At 42.1% G+C, this 21,734-nt stretch overlaps 1 protein-coding gene across 2 annotated transcripts in view; it reads left to right on the top strand.

Moving 5' to 3' along the window:
* Positions 1-21,734, top strand: part of LOC126212942 (uncharacterized) — a 485,086-nt gene that overhangs the window by 122,188 nt on the left and 341,164 nt on the right. For both annotated transcript variants that reach the window (XM_049940460.1, XM_049940459.1), the window contains exons 6-7: positions 1,208-1,446; positions 21,398-21,620. In XM_049940460.1, coding sequence (XP_049796417.1) covers positions 1,208-1,446; positions 21,398-21,620 — 462 coding nt within the window. The remainder of the gene's footprint in view (positions 1-1,207; positions 1,447-21,397; positions 21,621-21,734) is intronic.

Below are 21,734 nucleotides of genomic sequence, written 5' to 3'. Positions count from 1 at the left end.
ACAACAATACACCAAGAACCAAGAATACAGGCTCCAGAAACGAGCATTCTGAGAAGAATGGAAGGATGTTCAACGAAAGATTATAAATAGAATGAAGATATACGACAATTTTTAGGAATGTATAACCTAAAAGAAAAAATAAATCAAAGGAGGAGAAAATGGAAGGAAAATTTATGCCATAGGAATTAAGAAAACTTGAGGTACAGATTCCCAGTTATAAATTCACTGGCGGAAGAAATTTAGGGAAACTGTACAAGAGATGGAGTACTGTAACAAGCAATTTGCCTAATACATTCAGTGAGGATATGCTAGAGATCCTACCCTCTAGGTTAAAAACGGAAACATCATCCTGGCGTACTCGTGTGACAGCTACACAAACCTGCAGCTCATTTGCAATTTTTTTATTGTTGTATCTCTCTCTCCCTCTCATTTCTTCTCTGATAGTTCATATATTGGATTAAAGAGAAAAGAGTATTTCAGCATACCCGTGTAGTCCATTTTGATAATCGATCCTAATATATAATTTTACCACAAAAAACAGGCTCCAATGAACAAAACGTACTAATGTGCATTACCCAAGTCGCCTGTCAGATTATACCTATCACATGTGCGTCAAGTTGGAAAGAAAAATTGTGTCTCCTTACAAATTATTTTGATGGAACTCTCGTCATTTGTCACTTTTGTTTTCATGGAATCGATTTGCTTCTCTGTGGTCGGTTTACTTTCTAGAACATCGGTACAGAATTGTATGAAGTGCTGGAATGGTAGACGTAATAACGTAACACGTTTTATGAGTGAAGTTATTAATTCAATCACAGAAGCAATATTTGAGAGACTGTGGCAAGAAACATACGTTTCAGACTGTTGATGGCCCAAATGTCCACTTCGAATCTGTAGTATAGGCTGCAAGGTAAATTTCCGGATACTGTGCTTTGAATCATTTTGTTTTCTCTGATCTACGGCTATACTACCTTCCATATTACGAATGAAGAACGTATTGGAAGACAACTCGTGTTCTTATCTCTGTCAAAGTTAAAGCTACCACTCTGATTTGTAATTGTTTAGTACAACATTCATTTTAAAAGGGAATATTGATAATATAGATTTGGAAATATTTTAATATATTTCTTAGAAATTTATGGTATTATTATAAATTCTCCAGGTGACGTTACTTACGCTATTTCAGAATTTATGGTTTTTGTTTCAGCAATGCCTCACGATGATCGCTGTATGGAAAATAATGGTAACTGCTCACAGAAATGTGAAACTGTGGAAAATGAAACAGTTTGCTCTTGTTATGAAGGATACTCTCTGACAAGCCCCACTGTCTGCACTGATATTTCAGGATGTGACTTTGTTTTGTCAGGAACTTCAGGAGAGTTTACTATCCGTAGCAGTTATTGTCAGTGGCTGATAAAAGCACCAAAGGGTCATATTGTAGAAATCGTAAGTAACAAATTATATCTTTGACTTGGAAATGTTACAGTATTGGAATACAAACTGTCTTGTATTAAGATTAAAATTTAGTTGAATTTGCTCACGCAGTGGAAAATAAACTAAATTAATGAGTAAATCTGTAAGTAAGTCAGAGATTTATTAGAATTTTGCCTAGAAGCAATATTAAGGTTGTGCTACAACTATATTAAATTGATTGCTACAGTTTATATTTTGAAACCAGGAAAATATAAGCAATACACAGCCATTTTTTTTAATTTTTGCTATTCTTACATTCACTTTTTAGTGACTTTGAACCTTATTGATAATTGTTCCCCATGACAAAAATTCGTTTTCACCTGGATCCCTACGAATCTTGAAGGAAACTGAAAACGTATTTCGTTCAGCATCCTGCTAAAAGTGTGGCTCGATAGCTAAGCAGGTAAGTGTCAGACTACAAATTCAGAGGCTTGCCATTTAACCATCAGTCGGATTTTTCTGTTACCTATTTCATGTTTCACCCATTGTATTTTTTGTTAATGCGGAAACAGGCAAGTAGCACAAGGTTTCAGTACCCACATCGAACTGTAGGTCCCCCAGCACCAATTCTTTGGGTCTGGGGAGGCAAGGGGTGCCAGCCCTAGGAGGACTGTCCATAATGATGCACTGCCGACGTCCGGATGGACTTTGCTTCATTTGCGTCCTTCAAATCATTCGATTATTTAGATAGAAGGATTGAAAACGTTTGTGCATGGGCTGCCTGTTCACCATGAGTGTAAATAAATGGAGCATTTTACACATATCCAGGAAAAAAAATTCCACTTCTCTGTAATTACTGATAAGAAATTATTCTTCTATAAACTCTGTGAGGGTTACCATCCGAAGCGATCTTAAGCAGAGTGACCAGATGAAACAAATAGCAGGAAAACGAAATAGTAGATTGAGATTCATAGGGCGACTCTGAGGGAAGTGTAACTCTTCCACACAAGAAGTACGAGGGCATTTCGAAAAGTAAAGATACAGTGGCTTGCAGTCCTTAAATAGAACATTTATTTAGAAAACGTCAGTACACATCTTATTAACTGGATTATTTGTTATTTTCCGACATAATCACTCCTGTTTGTTAAGTCGGTGCATAAGCTTTTGTATCCCACAGTCATAGAAGGTAGCTACCTGTTGTCGGAACCACATTTCAACTTCATCTTTGATCTCTTCATCGTCGTGGAATGATTTTCCACCAAGATGTGACTTCAGGTAACGGAAGACATGAAGGTCGGTGGGCGCAAGGTTCGGGCTGTATAGCGGATGGTCCAATATGTCCCATTTCAATTGTCTGAGTAGTGCTTTGGTTACGAGCGCTGTGTGAGGCCGAGCGTTGTCACGAAGCAAGCGGACTCCACTTGTCAGCATTCCCCTGTGTTTGTTTTGAATTGCCCTTCGAAGATGTTTCAAAGTCTGGCAATATGAAGCAGCATTAATTGCCGTTCCAGGAGGCATAAATTCCAACAGAATAATCCTTTGTCTGTCCCAAAAAACAGAAGCCATGATTTTCTTCGCGGAAATCGATGTTTTGCACTTATTGGCTTTTGGTGAATTCGAATGGCGCCATTGCACTGATTGTTGCTTGGATTCAGGTGATAAACCCACGTCTCGTCACCTGTCACAATGTGATCAAGGAATTCATCCCCTGCTTCAGCATACCGTGTGAGGAAGTCCAGTGCAAAGCCCATCCTATTCTTTTTGTGTTCTTCTCTTAACAGTATTGAAACCCAGCGCACACACAAATTCCTGTACCCTTGCGAGGTGCCGGGGCAAGCAGTGTATTTAACACTAAATTCTAGAATCTACATATGTAAATGATGCTCTAAGGCCCCCCCCCTATTCTAACTCCGACTTTTGCTGTTGCACATGGATTAAAAAATATACGCGAACTGACTGTAATCAAACCTGCAAGTGGAGCAGAAAAGAGTTTGGCACCTGCAATAATTTAATTTGATAAGTTAAATAAAGGAAGGTTTCATTAACGTAGTGAGAAATGATGGGTTGCTCTATGGATTAACAGAATGAAAGTTCTGTGCAAAATAACAATATGATTTATTAAGACTAAACACACTATAATAAACAAAAACACATGAGACATTTATAATACATCAAATTGGCTCAAATTGGATACTCAAACAAACGCTGTGAAGGTGAAGTTGTCCCTAAACTAGATTGTGAGGTTTATGATGAAGTGGTATGTGGAGCCAATTCCTTGCCACTCAAATCTTACAAGAGACACAGCTAACCCAACATTAATTGCTGCTACTCAAGACAGAACAAAGTTAGAAAAAGACGAACAGGCGCGCTCTGCTGAGCTCTGATTATCACCTAGGAAAATCCCTATCTGCCGGTGCTGCGGACACACATACGTCCTCGACCGAAAGGCGAGAGCCGACTACCTAGAGCACCCGTACAGGCCGAACACACAACATTCCCGCCCCCACAACAGTGGCCGTTGTTAAACGTTCCAATCAGCAACTCGAAAACCGGCGGAAAATTCCACTCCATTGCCGGAGCACTACCATTCCACCAATGGAGATTCTTGGCGCCAAATTCTGCGTTGATTTTGCTACGTCACGGAGCTATGCCATGAGCAAGCCAATCACAGTTACTATTTTGCAGGAATTTTGCGGGAATTTTCCCGCCACAACTGCCTGGGTACACAAGTCATTCCCACGCCTCGCTGGTAGCCCGCCAGAAAGTGTTTTCGCTAAGATTCTGCGAAGTAACGGAACCTCTAGCCCAGCCGCTTCTTCAGACCCCTCCGGGCGTGTCTTTTGACAATGTTGGCGTCTGCAAAGCATTCACTCGACTTCCTCACACCCGTCGGCTTAACCCTTTCCAAATCAGCAGAGCCCGCCTGTCACTGGACCACCCGGGTGACGAGAGACGCTGCGTGGGAATTCCGTGTGTGAAGGAATAGAGACTTTCCACTGCATGCAATTAGAGAGGAAAATCATAAGATAGAAATCTGAGAGGGGGCTCATGCCACCTCTCATAGCCCCTACGCCATTTTAGATTGTAATTGGTGAGCGGTTGGCTCACTTAGGAGCAAGGTAGTGAGTCAATCGCCCAAGAACAATCTCGCAAACTGGCTGCACATGCTGCACTCTATAAAGAAAATCACTGCAACTGAAAAATGCAGCTCATAGAGGGAGGATTATTTAAGAAGTAGCCAACTTCACCTTCTTAATATGGAACACTAACACTCACATCACACATCCATACCCAGGGAGCCCCTTCCAAACACCGATTCACACAGACATTCACTCTCTAAGTATGGCCCGGGCATGTGAGTCAAATATGGAGCAATTTATTCTTTACAATCAGAGTTGGAGTGCTCCGCAATTAAATGCCCAAGATTTTACAACAATTTGAATCATGAAACTAACCTGAACTCACTCACACATGATACTATTTAAGTTAACAATCTCTTTGTGAGCTTTCAGAATCTAATTACAACCTCCGATTCATTCTGTCTCCCTGCAGCAAGACTAACCTTTACAAAATGTTCCCTGAACTGATGGTCCATTCACAATGACAGTGGTGGTATCTGCTTCAGTTTATGGGGACTTCAGGCACACTGTTTGCATACACACAACAATAAATACAAAAAGCAAAAAAAAACATGGTGTGGAGAACAATACAGTAATTTGTAATAAGAATTACAGTGTAAAACACAAACACATACAAGGTATAACATAAATTACAAAAACAATACTAGAGAAAGAAATTTAAGAAAAAAAACAAGGTTCATGGGGCATCAAGTTGTGCGTGCACATTGCACAAAGTTCACGACTGTGCTGAGAATGAGGCACTAAATCACATTGTTAGAAATATTCGAAGCACTTCACAAATTCCACAGTACTGACATCACATAGGGCTAAACGTCGGGTGTTGTTGCTACGTTGTTGCAACGGCAATAGGGTATGCTGGAGCATCTGCAGTACTCTGTTGAGATTGCACCAAGACCCACGCATATGATTACGGCATTACGGTAGGAAGACACAGTGATAGGCTCTGCTCACGTCGATTAATTTTCTCTGAGGTCTACTTGTTGGGATACATCACTAGGTCTCTTCTCTCGCTGGACAGTACTGCCGCGTCCGGAGAGCTAGCAGGCTGTCGCGTGTGGGTCACGTGTCAGTGTCAACGGCCAGCCTCACTTTCGCTTGTGGCCCGGCGAGGATCCCGCCTAATCCCTCAGGTATACGGCCCGGTGACTGTCAGCTTGCAGGACCGAACGCTCGCCTTCTTGCAGGTAGCCGAAGACCTTTTTGCGCTGGCTGGCCTCTGCATTGCCACGATACCCGTCATCTGCACAATTCTGACAAAAATCTTATGCCTAACTTTTTCCCATGACCTTCTATGTTATAATAAATTTACATAATGACACATTGATGGTCTGTCATTTCAGACACTCTTATTTTACTTTTATAGTTATTAATCTATGGCTATCATTACAAAATCTTGGTGTATCAAATTTAGACATGGAAATAATTTATCTTGATATTTGTGTAAAGACCGGTCTCACTACTGTACATGGTGTGTGACGCTACACTGGATGAACAGCTAAATGTGCGGGCCCGCACTAAATTTACTATTAATTATATAGATCGACAGTAGACATGCTCAAGAATTAACTACCATTTGCCAACGATCTACATTCTATGTCTTTTGAATAAATTATGTTATTATGCAGGTCGAAGTTTTACTGAGCTTATAAAGAACAAGCAACTATTCTACGTTCGCTCGTCGGTCGTCCCTCCATCTTGGGTCTGTGATTTGATGACCTGAAAAATAACGTCCCAACAGGCGCGCGCCAAACACTTGTGGTAGAAAACCCCCACAATATTAATCTAGTTATTGTTAAATCCTACAGTTTAACTTATCCTAGTATATCGTACCTTTTTTTTCTTTTTTTTTTGTTTACCTTATACTATACTCTTACATAATTCCTGTTACGTTGAGATGTCTCGCTGCTTGCCGCTATTGACGACAGTGATGTGCGCGCCGTACGACATGACCTCCGAGTTTTCATTACGCCTCACTGAAACTCCAGAGAGTTGGTTAGCCATGGCTATACACGACAATAAATTTATAGTTGCAACTTCCTTCTCTATGTGATGCGGTTTTCTTTGCGATCAAAGCACACCTTTCCAGAGGCAATGTAATATGACCAAGCCAGGACTGGTTCCTGTTGCGGATTCAGTCGCCCAACACGCGCCAGCTACAGAGTATGTCACGAATCTCCAAGTATAATTCCTTGGTTATTCATCTGTGACAGTCACGAGCAGCACGCTAAATCCCCAACCAGCACATTGGCATGGTAGGCTTTATGCCCGCATTTCTATCGTCTAGGGCACCATTGGAGTCAAACGCTCATAGGTTCACCCCGACTTGCAAGACAACGATGCTGGCGCAGCTCTGCAAAAACTATACTGCCCATATTCATCCTCGAAATCACGCAATATACCACAATCTTGCAGTGCACTGACGCGTGCCTGCAAACATTGGTATGAACGTCTCACGAACTGGTTGTGGCCGCTATGGAGCGTTTCACGACTTCTCAGAACGCTTCTAAGAGCACGTTCTTGTGTGCGCCCGTTTGTGCGACATCTCCTCACTCATCATTATCCCTCAACATGGACACCAGACAGGAAAGAACTAAAACATTGCTCATGAAAAGGTAGTGTCTCCTACTCCATCGACATTGGAAGTCGCGAACATAAACAAAAAGAAGACTAGCAGCCGTAAATTCTTTTACAAGACAACGCAGCGTGTTAATACTTTAACAATCTTAATCTATTAATGCAACGATTATTGTTCCCCGAAGAAAGATTCATATATTTGCCTATTCTAATATGTACACCACTTAAACTACTATTATTCCACGAACTTCTTTGTGTGAGAGATGTGGTGGAGTCCTATGGACTAGCGCCAATCCCTTGTCAGACTACCCCTCCTCAGACGTGCAATAGGATTTGCGGGTCTAGTTTCAATCTCCAGGTTCTCCTGTTGTCCTTGGTTTCGCTCTCTCCAATTACGGTCGCTTTGCCGTTCGTTATTCCCCCTGTCCCAGATTCCTTGTCTAGATTGACCCTGCTCCCTGACGTTCTGGTTTCCGTGTCTTTGGTTTCCATAACCTTGAATAGCGTAACCTTGGCTTCCGTAACCCTGGTTTCCTAACTGACCAGTGCGATTATGCGATCTGTTGTCATCTGCCCTTGCTGGCCCGTGGTATTTGTTATTTTGTGCCTTCTTCCTGTCCTTTGCGTCTTGTTTATCAAAGACTACTTCGAGTTCGCGCAATAGACTCTTGAATGCTTCTATGTCGGATCCACACTTCCCGATAAGTGTCTGTTGATACCTAACTGGCAATTTGGAAAAGCAAAATTTAATGATTTCTCCGTTGCTATGTGATCTAAAAACTGATTCTTCTTGAGTAAATCATCAAAAAATTTGGTTGCGCTCCTATGCCCGGACACTTCCAGTTCAGGACAAAATATTATTTCCTCTTTAATCCTGTCTTGCGTTTCCTTTGACCAGTATGTCCGCAGGAATGCACCAACAAATTCCTGATAAGTCCGACACGTCGCTGCCACACCCCGCATCTTTTCCGCAGCTTGGCCTTCGATGTGTCCACACATGAATTCTAATTTTGCCTGGGTTGGCCATGACGACGATAATGAATTTGTAAACTGCATCACCCAGCTTTTCGGATGCATCGACCCTCCATTATCTTTGAACCTCTGGAATTTTAGTATCGACAGGAAGTGATTCTGATCAAAATCCTGTCCGATCCTCGCACTGGTGTTGTCACTCGTTTCCGATACTTGCACGTCTGCTGAGTGTCCTGATCTATCTTGCTGATAACTGTGATGTACTACCTCTGTATCACACTGGAGGTGGCACTCCGAATTCACTCTCCTAAGTGGACTACCATTATTTGAGCTATTACTAGGTATTTCTGTGTGTGCATTGTTACTTCTGCACACTGTCACTGGGCTAGAGCACGGCGGGCATTTCATCGGAGACACAATTCTGTGTACTCCATCATTGGTATCCGAACGCGCAGTGCTCATGTGCCCGTTTCGCTGTAGTTTTGCTATCCGACTCTCTACTTCTTTCATTCGTTTCGTGATGTTCGTAACCGCAATATTACCTTGGGTTTTTAAGAACTCTAGGGATTTTGCATGGGCTTGTGTCGCACGTCGCAAGCGACCTGCAAGTTGAGAAGTTACTTTTGCGATTTTCATTGCCCCTGTTGCTGTCGTTTTGGCTAGGCCTGCTACTTTTTGTGCTACCATTGACATTTGTTTTGCTTCCCCACATTCTTTCTTTATTGTTAATAATTCCCCACGAATTTCCCCTATATGCGAAATTATTGCCTCAGTGTCCTTCTTACGCTGTTCGTCAGCTTCTTCCTTCTCCTTCTTACGTTGTTTCTCCTCTTCTTCCTTCTCCCTCTTACGCTGTTCGTCAGCTTCTTCCTTCTCCTTCTTACGTTGTTTCTCATCTTCTTCCTTCTCCCTCTTACTCTGTTCGTCAGCTTCTTCTTTCATTGATCGTAGGAAGCTCACTATTGGGTTTACGTCATCTTTTTGATCCTCTTCAAACGTGGGAGATGTAACTCTGGACACCTGGGCGCTAAAGCTCTGACGTGGCCGAGCTAGCTCCCGTCTCGACCTGTGTGCCTGTCTCTGTTTCATCCTCTACTTCACTATCATAATCACGGCCGCAACGCTGCTCTGAGATCGCGTCCAAATCACCTTCCTCATCAATGACCCTGGCGTCCTGTCCTGCTAAAAATGTGCCCATCTCATCTCCGAACCTATTCCCGTCAGTAAACTGCCCCTTATCCATTATGCTATCCTCTTTTGTTTTAGCTTCGCTCGATAATAGTCGTGCCTTACTTCTCGTTATCATTCATGAAAAACAAATGTATCTAAAATACACAATAAAATTAATCTACTCCATATATTTTTTACACATAGACATAAAATTTCAACAACGCCTCTCCAACGCTGTAATTATACGCACGATTTGTTGTGGTACAGAAACTGCACACAAACCCGATAAAGTGTGATGTGATACGGACACACCATCAAAGGAACACATAAACAATGAACAAAAGAATATATACACTGAAAAAAAAAACTGTAATCATGCGCCACTACTTAAAAATAAACGCGGAACTACCAGAAAAAAAACTTGGGTATTAATCAATAAAAAACTAAGCAAAAAATTAAATTCTGAGTGTCCCTACTACTAATAATACTTGCTTATCAGCGATTCACAGGAAAGATCCGAGGCTAAGGGTCGCCATTTTATGCGAGGTGCCGGGGCAAGCAGTGTATTTAACACTAAATTCTAGAACCTACATATGTAAATGATGCTCTAAGCCCCCCCTATTTTAACTCCGACTTTTGCTGTTGCACATGGATTAAAAAATATACGCGAACTGACTGTAATCAACCCTGCAAGTGGAGTAGAAAAGAGTTTGGCACTTGCAATAATTTAAGTTGATAAATAAGTTAAATAAAGGAAGGTTTCATTAACGTAGTGAGAAATGATGGGTTGCTCTATGGATTAACAGAATGAAAGTTCTGTCCAAAATAACAATATGATTTATTAAGACTAAACACACAATAATAAACAAAACACATGAAACATTTATAATACATCAAATTGGCTCAAATTGGATATTCAAACAAACGCTGTGAAGGTGAAGTTGTCCCTAAACTAGATTGTGAGGTTTATGATGAAGTGGTATGTGGAGCCAATTCCTTGCCACTCAAATCTTACAAGAGACACAGCTAACCCAACATTAATTGCTGCTACTCAAGACAGAACAAAGTTAGAAAAAGACGAACAGGCGCGCTCTGCTGAGCTCTGATTATCACCTAGGAAAATCCCTATCTGCCGGTGCTGCGGACACACATACGTCCTCGACCGAAAGGTGAGAGCCGACTACCTAGAGCACCCGTACAGGCCGAACACACAACATTCCCGCCCCCACAACAGTGGCCGTTGTTAAACGTTCCAATCAGCAACTCGAAAACCGGCGGAAAATTCCACTCCATTGCCGGAGCACTACCATTCCACCAATGGAGATTCTTGGTGCCAATTTCTGCGCTGATTTTGCTACGTCACGGAGCTATGCCATGAGCAAGCCAATCACAGTTACTATTTTGCAGAAAGCGCGGGAGTTTTCCCGCCACAACTGCCTGGGTACACAAGTCATTCCCACGCCTCGCTGGTAGCCCGCCAGAAAGTGTTTTCGCTAAGATTCTGCGAAGTAACGGAACCTCTAGCCCAGCCGCTACTTCAGACCCCTCCGGGCGTGTCTTTTGACAATGTTGGCGTCTGCAAAGCATTCACTCGACTTCCTCACACCCGTCGGTTTAACCCTTTCCAAATCAGAAGAGCCCGCCTGTCACCGGACCACCCGGGTGACGAGAGACTCTGCGTGGGAAGTCCACGTGTGAAGGAATAGAGACTTTCCACTGCATGCAATTAGAGAGGAAAATCGTAAGATACAAATATGAGAGGGGGCTCATGCCACCTCTCACCCTAACTTGACATCCAACGTCATAAAGAGTTGTCATTGACACGTCCGGTATAATCTGATGCAATTCGTTCAATGTGAGACGTCTATTCGCACGAATTTCTTCCTCAAAATGGTTCAAATGGCTCTGAGCACTATGGGACTTAACATCTGAGGTCATCAGTCCGCTAGAACTACTTGAACCTAACTAACCTAAGCTCATCACACACATCCATGCCCAAGGCATGATTCGAACCTGCGACCGTAGCAGTTATGTGGTTCCGGACTGAAGCGCATAGAACCGCTCGGCCACCGCGGCCGGCCAGTTGCTTCCTCCGTTCTCTAAAGAAGGGCTTCAGAGATCACAGATGGCCGACCTGTTCTTTGTTCGTCACGAACATCGGTCCTACCTTCAGAGAAATGACGACACCATTTCGTTTGTCGGTTCATAATGTTCTCATAAACAATTTCTTTGTGAATATCCGCTGGTCGCTGGCTTTTTGCATGAAGAAAACGTATGACGGAGCGCACTTCGCATTTGGCGGGTTTCTGAATCGGCGCAGCCATCCTACTCCAACCAGAAGCAACGTTCAACTGCCGAGTGACCGCGAGGAGAAGCTAACGGTTCAAGGTTAACACCAGTGTTGCCAACTTGCTAGCCAAAACTCTTCTGTTCCTCTTTCCTACTTTCTGAAATTCCCTCGTACTTGTTCGACCGATTCCTGAGCGCAGTTTATCTATCTCCTATCATTACCTACTAGGACTGATGGAAGAGAGAGAGAGACACAGAGACAATGAGAGAGTGAGTGAGTGAGTGAGAGAGAGAGGGGGGGAGAGGGGGGCAGAAGAGAGAAATAGAGGGAGGAAGGGGTTATTTAGTCGGTGCGAGAGCGTTGCAGACATACTCAACTAATTCCAGTGGCAGGCTCGACAAGAGAGGAATTGTGCATCACTGCAAGAACTACTGTGCGTTCTGGGAAGAGTCTGAAAACGTATTACTTCTTCCGTCATACGTCTCGTGAAACTACCTCAACGAGAAAATTCGAGAAATTATAGCTAATACAGAGACTTACTGACAATCATTTTTCCAACGCACCATTCACGAATGGAACCAGGAAGAGGGGATCAGTTAGTGTTACCAGAAGTACGCTCTGCCACTCAAAGTCATTTGGCTTACAGCCTATTTATGTGGATGTATATAATTTCCTGCACGTATTTTCTATTATATTTTCAGTGTCCGAGCGACAATCTAGGTGTTACACTTTCTTTAATATTTCTTCGAAGTACTATCCGATTAACATAGTACGCTCGTTTTAAGCAGATATCTTTTTAATCTAAATTTTAGCTCTTCTTGGTCTTCCTTTGGTAAAGTGAGCTGCCATAGTTTAACGTTGGAACTCCTTAAAATTGCGAAGCTTCTTTTTCGCTCCACAAGTGCATGAAACCACATTAACTGTAATAGACTTCAACAAAATAAATTTTCTTTCTTTTTTCCTGCCATTTACTTGATAAATGTTCTATAACAGCCCTATTGAAAGTTCAGAATGTAAAATCCCAACTGCCTTACATTTCAAATTAATAAAACAATACCACACTGTACTACACGATACCATTCCCGCTGAGCTCATGCTTCCCACATACGTATTCTCCAAATCTCATTTAGCATTGTGCAGTTTATTAAGCAACTGAGTAAACAAATGCTGCATCGGTTCTTTTTCTACAGTTCCTCTATTTCTTTCTCTATTATCTATCCCTTTTACCTACCTAGCTTCAACTCCCTCTCTAGCAGACATAACACTTCTGCACACCCAGTTGTTTGTCTTTGCAGGTTTGACTTGACTCTTAAATTGTTTTCAGGTTCATTCTCTTCTCATCATTCCTTTTTCTAAATAACTAGAATATTTTTGGCTCCAGTACCAAACTTATTCACTTTTTTCTGAAATATTTAAATTTACTTTGCATTTACTCTGTCGAATTACTAATCTATTCCTTTAATACCTTTGTGAGTGTGTGAGTGCTATTCTGTCATTCCGCACAACGGATTAAGCAGAGATGTAACCTTTACCCTTTGGCTCCTGCAAGATGCCATTTACACCCCCACACTACTACAGAAGTCAGACAGACGCTCCTAACGTTCTAAAGAGAAATGCCTGAAAAACTCTTAGCAATAAAAATCTTCTGGAGTCGTCCGCTGTAAGGAAATGACACAAAAAATGCACAACATTTCTTACATAACTAGTGGGATACTTTGGTACTGGAGTAGTGCTAGTTAGTGCAAGATAAACATGAAACTAACGAAAATTATTAATTATTTTGAAAAAACTCTGAGAAATCACAATGGCACTTTTAGTTGTGAACTGAACAAGTTATTTCGGGGTTCTTTTCAGAATGTGAAGTTACCTCTTAAGGATAGGATTCACTAATGAAATTTTTATACAAAGTTTTAGATTGTTATTGACTTGGCAGAATGGCTGAGAGCCGCATCTACTATACTTGAATAATTATCTGTTAGAATGTTGTTGGGTATGATTGATGCTGTCGCATGTGAAATGCTGTGAAGTGTACTGTTGTGGAGGCAATATGGTGCTCGCAAGAGCTGTAGCGCCCGATACCATAAGCTGCGATGACTGCTGTCTGCGCCGCTCATTGCTGACAAATAAGGTAACTCTTGTTCTATCTGGATTGACCTTCGCCAGTCAAACTCTCCCTACGCCTTGATGAAGTCAAGGATTCCTATTCGCCCCTAGTCTAACTATTGGCGTGGTACACCAGTCAGATAACCAGTACACCGCAATGCCACTCAAAAATTCGATCGCAGGCATTTAACTATTACTCAGTCCGTTCACACCACACAATAAGTGTGGCGGCCAACACAGTAAACATTGCTTAATCGCAAGGACTCAATATAGAGTCGCACTCTGATTTGCTCTTGACAGAGGTGCTCTCCCAGTGAAGTACTGAGGAGAGACTTGTTCCTCGCTTTTTTAGTACATGTATGAGCGCATACACTCTCGTTACGTGTTCTCGTTCCAAGAGCGACAACGGAACGGCCCCTCTCCACGCCAGACGTGAAGGGGTATATCTTTTTGTCTCTTCTATTACTCCTTCAGCTCAAGGCGTCAGAAATATTGTCTGTCAATCAGCATTGCTCTTCTAAAACGGGAGAATGACGCTTCGTTTAAGGCGACCAATCCGGAAATCTGCAGCATCGGCGTTTGGCGTTTGCAGTCTCCCTGTGAAAACCTCTGAAACTGCGTGTTTGTAAAGAATGTGTAGGTTGAGCACTCCCACACAATGTAGTGGAATTTGCTTTTAAGGCAAACACCGGGTCGTTCTCCCCTTTCACTCGGGCAAATGCTGTCCGCTCCACGGGTGGTCATCGGCCGTCATAAATAGGCTGAATCGTCCTCTGAAGTGACCAGCCTCCCAGGCGCGGTCTGCCTCTCCCGAACTAAAAGCTTCAGTGACCGTCGTGTCTGGAATGTGTGTGTGTACGCCAGCCTCGAGTGTTTCAATCTCGGTGCACAATTGCGATTTACTAGTTATTTGCATATCATTTACATGAATTCATACAACATTGACTTTAGCTTATCTAGTTTGGGTTCGAATGAAGCATCGTGATATGCGGAATATGATTGCGAGGGCGGAATATGTAAGCAATGAAGGTCAAGACACCACTGCGTCTTACCCCTTGTGCAGTATGACTAATTACCCGAATCTCTCCTTTAATGTCGTTGATGCTATCTCCTTGTGCTTTTATCCCATGTTCCAATTAATTTTCAGTCTGTCAAATGTACTCAGTCAAACAGAAGAATTTATAATCCTTTGCTATTAATGTAGTATTGTGCCCTCATTTCATAATTATCTTTTATTTCAGTTCTTTGCATTTCTTTCTCATAACATTTTTGTAATTACTTTGCATTTGGATCATGCTTCTTATCAGCTACTTCGCTCTCCCCAATATTTCCAGTACATAACTACCGTTGCAATGATTCTTCCTCACACTCATAAAATTTTTGTAATTACTTTGCATTTGGATCATGTTTCTTATCAGCTACTTCGGTCTCCCCAATGTTTCCAGTACATAACTACCGTTGCAATGATTCTTCCACACACTCAAGGCATGACGCCAACTCATTGAGTCTGTTTTGTAACATTACTGTTTATTCTACACTGTGTCCTGCGTTTCTGATTGTGTTAGTTATCTGACCAGTCTACTTTTATCCATTTAGATAATTATAATAATTTCTAAAAATGTGAAATGGTATTTTCTCTCCTAAAATTGAATTTATTTCAGGGGAATCTGAAGAGTTTGAACAGTTGTTTATCACAGTCTTACACACATCAAAAAAAGTCTTGCATCACCTCGGGTCCGAGAGTTCCGGAACCTATACAGAAAATTGGAACAGAGATCAACATAAACATCATTTCCACCATTATTATTGCTCATGAAAACCACACATTGCATGTTGTACCACCATACAGCGAGACCTTCAGAGGCGGTGATCCACACTGCTGTACACACCGGTACCTCTAATACCCAGTAGCACCTCCTCTTGCATTGATGCATGCCTGTATTCATTGTGGCATATTATCCACAAGTTCATCAAGGCACTGTTGGTCCAGATTGTCACACTCCTTAACGGTGATTCGGCGTAGGTCCCTCAGAGTGGTTGGCGGGTCACGTCGTCCTTAAACATACCTTTTCAATCTATCCCAGGCATGTACAATAGGGTTCACGTCCGGAGAACATGCTAGCCACTCTGGTCGAGCGATGTCATTATCCTGAAGGAACTCATTCACAGGCTGTGCACGATGGGGGCGCGAATTCTCGTCCATGCAGACGTATGCCTCACTAATATGCTGCTGAAAATAGTGTACTACCAGTCGGAGGATGGTACTCACGTATCGTACATCCGTTACGGCGCCTTCCGTGACCAAGAGCTGCGTACGTCGGCCCCACATAATGTCACACCAAAACGGCAGGGAACCTCCACCTGTACAGTGTGTCTAAGGCGTTCAGCCTGACCGTGTTGCCTCCAAACACGTCTCCAACGATTGTCTGCTTGAAGGCATATGCGACACTCGCGGTGAAAAGAACGTGATGCCAATCCTGAGCGGTTCATTCGGCATGTTGTTGGGCCCATCTGTACCGCGCGGCATGGTGTTGTGGTGCAAAGATGGACCTCGCCATGGACGTCGGTGGTGAAGTTGCGCATCATGCAGCCTATTGCTCGCAGTTTGAGTCTTAACAGGACGTCCTGTGGCTGCATAAATAGCATTATTGAACATGGTGGCGTTGCTGTCAGAGTTCGTGCGAGCCCTAATTCGTAGGTAGCGGTCATCCACTGCAGTAGTAGACCTTCGGTGGACTAAGCGAGGCATGTCTTGGACAGCTGCTGTCTCTCTGTATCTCCTCCATGTCCGAACAAGATCGCTTCGGTTCACTCCGAGACGCCTGGACCCTTTCCTTGCTGAGAGCCCTTCCTAGCACAACGTAACAATGCGGACGCGATCGAACCGCGGTTTTGACCGTCAAGGCACGGTTGAACTACAGACAACACGGGCCGTGTACCTCCTTCCTGGTGGAACGACTGTCGGACCCCCTCCGTCTAATAGGCGCTTCTCATGCATGGTTGTTTACATCTCTGGGCGGGTTTGGTGAGAGCTCTGAACAGTCACATGGGTTTCTGTCTGAGATACAATATCCACAGTCAACGTCTGTCTTCAGGAGTTCTGGGAACCGGGGTGATGCAAAAACTTTTCTTTATGTGTGTATGTAAACGTTCGATATGTGTTTGTAGGAATTAATATCAGTCTCCAGATAGCAGGAAACAGGTTTTAAATGTGGGACGCGCATCACCCTCGTTATGTGACTACTGTGACAAGCACCGTAATACGGAAGCGTAGGGTGGTTCACCAGTGTGTCTCACCTGTTTACTGTTCTTTTGGCATTGTATTCGCAGACATCTGAAAGCGGCCAAGCGTCGAGACTGGCCAGTAATGGAAACATGTTCATAGTGCAATAAAGGTACTTTGCATAATAAAACTGGTAGCCTGTTGTACTTCTACATCTACATCTACATACATACTCCGCAATCCACCATACGGTGCGTGGCGGAGGGTAACTCGTACCACAACTGGCATCTTCCACTCCCAAACACAACGAGGGAAAAATGACTGCATATATGCCTCTGTACGAGCCCTAATCTCTCTTATCTTATCTTTGTGGTCTTTCCGCGAAATGTAAGTTGGTGGTAGTAAAATTGTACTGCAGTCAGCCTGAGATGCTGGTTCTCTAAATTTCCTCAGTGGCGATTCACGAAAAGAACGCCTCCATTCCTCCCGAGTTCCTGAAGCATTTCCGTAACGCGTGATGATTAAACCTACCAGTAACAAATCTAGCTCCCCGCCTCTGAATTGCTTCTATGTCCTCCCTCAGTCCGTCCTGATAGGGATCCCAAGTGCTGAGCAGTACTCAAGAATAGGTCGTATCAGTGTTTTATAAGCGGTCTCCTTTACAGATGAACCACATCTTCCCAAAATTCTACCAATGAACCGAAGACGACTATCCTTCTTCCGCACAACTGCCATTACTTGCTTGTCCCACTTCCTATCGCTCTGCAATGTTACGCCCAAATACTTAATCGACGTACTGTGCCAAGCGCTACACTACTAATGGAGTATTCAAACATCACTGGATTCTTTTTCCTATTCATCTGCATTCATTTACATTTATCTGTGTTTAGAGTTAGCTGCCATTCTTTACACCAATCACAAATCCTGTCCAAGTCATCTTGTATCCTCCTACAGTCACTCAACGACGACACCTTCCCATACATCACAGCATCGTCAGCAAACAGCCGCACATTGCTATCCACCCTATCCAAAAGGTCATTTATGTAGATAGAAAACAACAGCGGACCCACCACACTTCCCTGTGTGGGAACTACCTAGAAGTAGTTCGACCATTTAGAAGTTGTATATAACACTACAGTCGATGCAAGTATTTTCAGACAATGGTCTTGTAAATTGTAGTACATTAAAAATCATATACAAAAATTTCTTGTATTTAAGAAAATGGGCAGAATAACAGTAGTAGTAACTGATTTTTAGTACAGTCTACGACAGATCTAGCATTCACTTCTTCTGCCTTGTTACACAATATTGAAAGTCACTGATGTTGATGCAATTTAGGGAAAACAATAATTGAATCAATAAATTAATAACTAATGATATCTGGGGCATAATATCAATAAGAGGAGCAAATTGAAAAGGTAGGAGAAATGGTATGCAAAGCTAATTGCTGTGAGTCTGTTACGTTAAATATACATCCCTCCATAAAAAAATGCAAATAAAGGTTGTACATAGCGCCAATTTAAAAAAATGTTCAAATGTGTTTGAATTCTCAAAGGACAAAACTGCTGGGCTCATCAGTTCCTAGGCTTACACACTAACTTAAACTAACTTATGCCAAGAACAACAGAGACACCCATGCCTGAGGGAGGACTCGAACCTCCGGTGGGAGCGGCCGCGCTGTCCGTGACATGGCGGCTGAGACCGCGCAGCCACTCCGCGCGGCGGGCAGTTTCATTTTTGTAAATAAAAGTGTAGTGTACATGATTCTACTTCGATGGTTGAAAATTAATTATTGTCATCCACTGATATATGTCTTGACGCTATCAAAGTTAGGCACCGAATCCACATTCACCATGCCAGAGAGAGCCATGCCAGAGAGAGCCTTCATTGTTAATTGTAGGAATTATTTGTTGTTCATCTCTTAGCACATTATAATTTGGGAAAGTAATATCTGAAAGCATTAAAGTGTAGTCCCCTCAGGAAATGAAAACATCGACAGTAAACTGTAGAGTTCTAATGAATGCAGAAGAACACTTCCGTACACTACGACACGTGTCCACACTAACACATACCTGTCTGTTGTGTAAGATAAGGAGATTAATGTTGTTAAACTTGTAACGAGGTAATGCTTACGCGCCGTACGGTTTTGTTTCATTCTCAACAGAAAGGAAACTGAACCAGGTGTAGTCGTTAATAAAAAAAGAAAAATATGAAGAGAAGAAAGAGAAGAGGTTGAAAATGTGGGAAGAAATGGTGAATAAAAAAGGGGAAAAATGAATAGCAAATTGGACTTTGTATTACAGAAAAGCTATCGGACTTCGTTATTCGGAAAAGCTATTGTTGGGGTGGTCTTTGTGGCGTTTTTGAGCAAAAGTTAAACCAATTTACATTACAAAAATTTTTTTTAAAAAAGAACAGAGAACAAGAAAATGTAACTGACAGGGGGAAATGACGTAGCTTTGAGTTCATTCTTTACCAGGTTAACATGTCTTCTTTCGTGCGGCGTCCAGGTCTTCAAAAATCTCCTTCAATTCTGCGTGAAAAGTCTGCTCCGAAATCTTGCAATCGTCCGGGAATCACTAATTTATACCAATTAAAATCATCCTGATACTGTATGCAATTTTATTTACTTTGCTACTTCCATCCTCCGAATTTCTTAACAACTTCCACAATATGTCTACACATTAAAATCAGATCAAGACTAGCTAATAAGTTTCTTTTTATGTCTTCATCAGATCACGTCTGCCCTAAGCTTCCGCTATCAAGAGACCAACAAGAAACGAATAGAAAAACAAAAAAGAGTTACAATTTTAGTATTTTCTCTGCCGTCGAGCGCTCATACCGCTGCGACGGCACAATTCATGTCTGAGGGAACGAGTGCAGCGCGGCGAAATTCAAAGTCCCGCTACACAGGGTGTCGTTTATGTTGGAGCATTTGGCAGCACTGGGGACGGGCAAGACTAAAATACATCTCACTCGACCTAAGCTGTAGCTGAAATTCTGAAAGGTGATCCCATTTTTATGACGTACGCACTTCTATATCGTTCATTGATGCAAATATAGAGTATGACGCCCAATAAAAAAATATAAACAAATGCAAGTAGCGACATAACGGTAGTAAGACATGCGGCGGACGCTTCTAATAATGTACTCTTTGTGTTTCATTTTTATTGGGAAGGGTAAAAGTATGTACCTTCACCGAGTCACTGAAACGAAAAGCGTTGAGACTTTATATTGTAAATTTTGTACAGCGACTGAAATGAGAATTGTTATAGCATGAATCACCTGTCCAGTTCGATCAAACTTTTTGGATATGTTCACCACATAACAGTATTAAGTGAGCAAACCTATTATACCATTCCGGACTGATGCCCATTATCAATATCAGTACCTGGTATGTTCCCTACAGGCACGAATAAATTTTGTTTTCGACGCGGAGTGAAAGAACAGCCGTACCTGTAGACCACGAACATTGCTGACGACATACTGGTATGGATGTGTGTGGCTTTCCCTTGCATCCCAGACATGTACGACGTGAGCCACATGGGGGACAGAGCAGACCAGTCTAACATCCGTAAATTCTTCAGGCTATGAGATATGTCAACCGTATTCTGGGATCTTGCGTTATCCTGCTTGAATTTGCCATTTGGTAACCAGGTTATGAAGGGTGTGACATTAGGGTTTTCTAGCCTTACTTCACTGATTACCAACTCAGTTCTGCTGTCATATCCAGCAGCCTCCCCCCCCCCCCCCTACCCCGCATATCATGTCTGAAGGGGCAGGAGAGATATTACGTATCAAAATTAAGTACCTTACTTTGGTTCAGATATGCAAACCTTCTCATGGGTGAGTCCTTCTTCAGTACTTTAGCAAAGGTGTTAAGCAGGGAAGTTTACTAGCGATTACCGATAGTTTGTCGTACTATATAAATTATATAATATGGCCATCCTAGTATAATACTCCTGCCACTTTGGAAATATATTCTGTCTGGACACGTCAGATGTCTATCCTCCAGTGTTAATGAAGAATTTAAATGTATCGATAAGTGCAGTATATTCTGTTACCGGTCTGTTAACTTACATAGTCTCAATGGATTATTTAAGTTGTCCATGAGAAATGGTGCTGAGGCAGTTGCGTAAGTCTGCAGGAATTTGTTTAACATAAGGAGGCATAAGACTTTTGCAGCCAGTCATATACCAAAAGCAGTGGTATTGGACTTCCAGCGTTAGGTTGACGTAAACGTTATCCTTGGAAGCCCAAAAGCAAAAAATAATGATTAGCAGTATCAGAAAAGGGAAATCTTGTGTTGTTTCATTTAAAGAGTTTTGCTGGCTTTAAGCCAAAAATGATAATGTACATAACTCCTCTTTAACATTTCTTTATTCATTAAAATGTGAAATAATAATACACTGTTGGTATATAAATTTTTATATTTCTCTATGAATGGTTTGTTCCTTTTTGCCTCTTTAAAGTGATCTCTTAAGTAATTTTTGTGGGCATTTTCTTTTTCAGACATTGCACAAAACGAATAATTATTATGAAGGGTATTTCAGTAATCACGGTGGGGATTTTGGATATATATATAACGGAGACACTACCGAAGCAAGTGTTATTAAGCGTCTCTTTCCGAGTACGGAAGAAACTGTGCTCAGAAGCTCTGGTCAAAACTTACTCATTGCAAGTGGTGAATACTGGAATTCATATTCCTTCACACAACGTGTTTCATATATGACAGGTACGTAATTTACTGCATCTCAGCGACTGTAGACTGTTTAGGTACAATAATATCCTAAAACCGATACATTCTCTCGCTGAATGTGTATGTAGAGAGTATTAACAACAAAATATA

The sequence above is a fragment of the Schistocerca nitens genome, chromosome 11 (genome assembly GCF_023898315.1).
Source record: "Schistocerca nitens isolate TAMUIC-IGC-003100 chromosome 11, iqSchNite1.1, whole genome shotgun sequence".
Classification (NCBI taxonomy): Eukaryota; Metazoa; Arthropoda; class Insecta; order Orthoptera; family Acrididae; genus Schistocerca; species Schistocerca nitens.
This window is presented reverse-complemented; position numbering and strand designations above follow the sequence as displayed.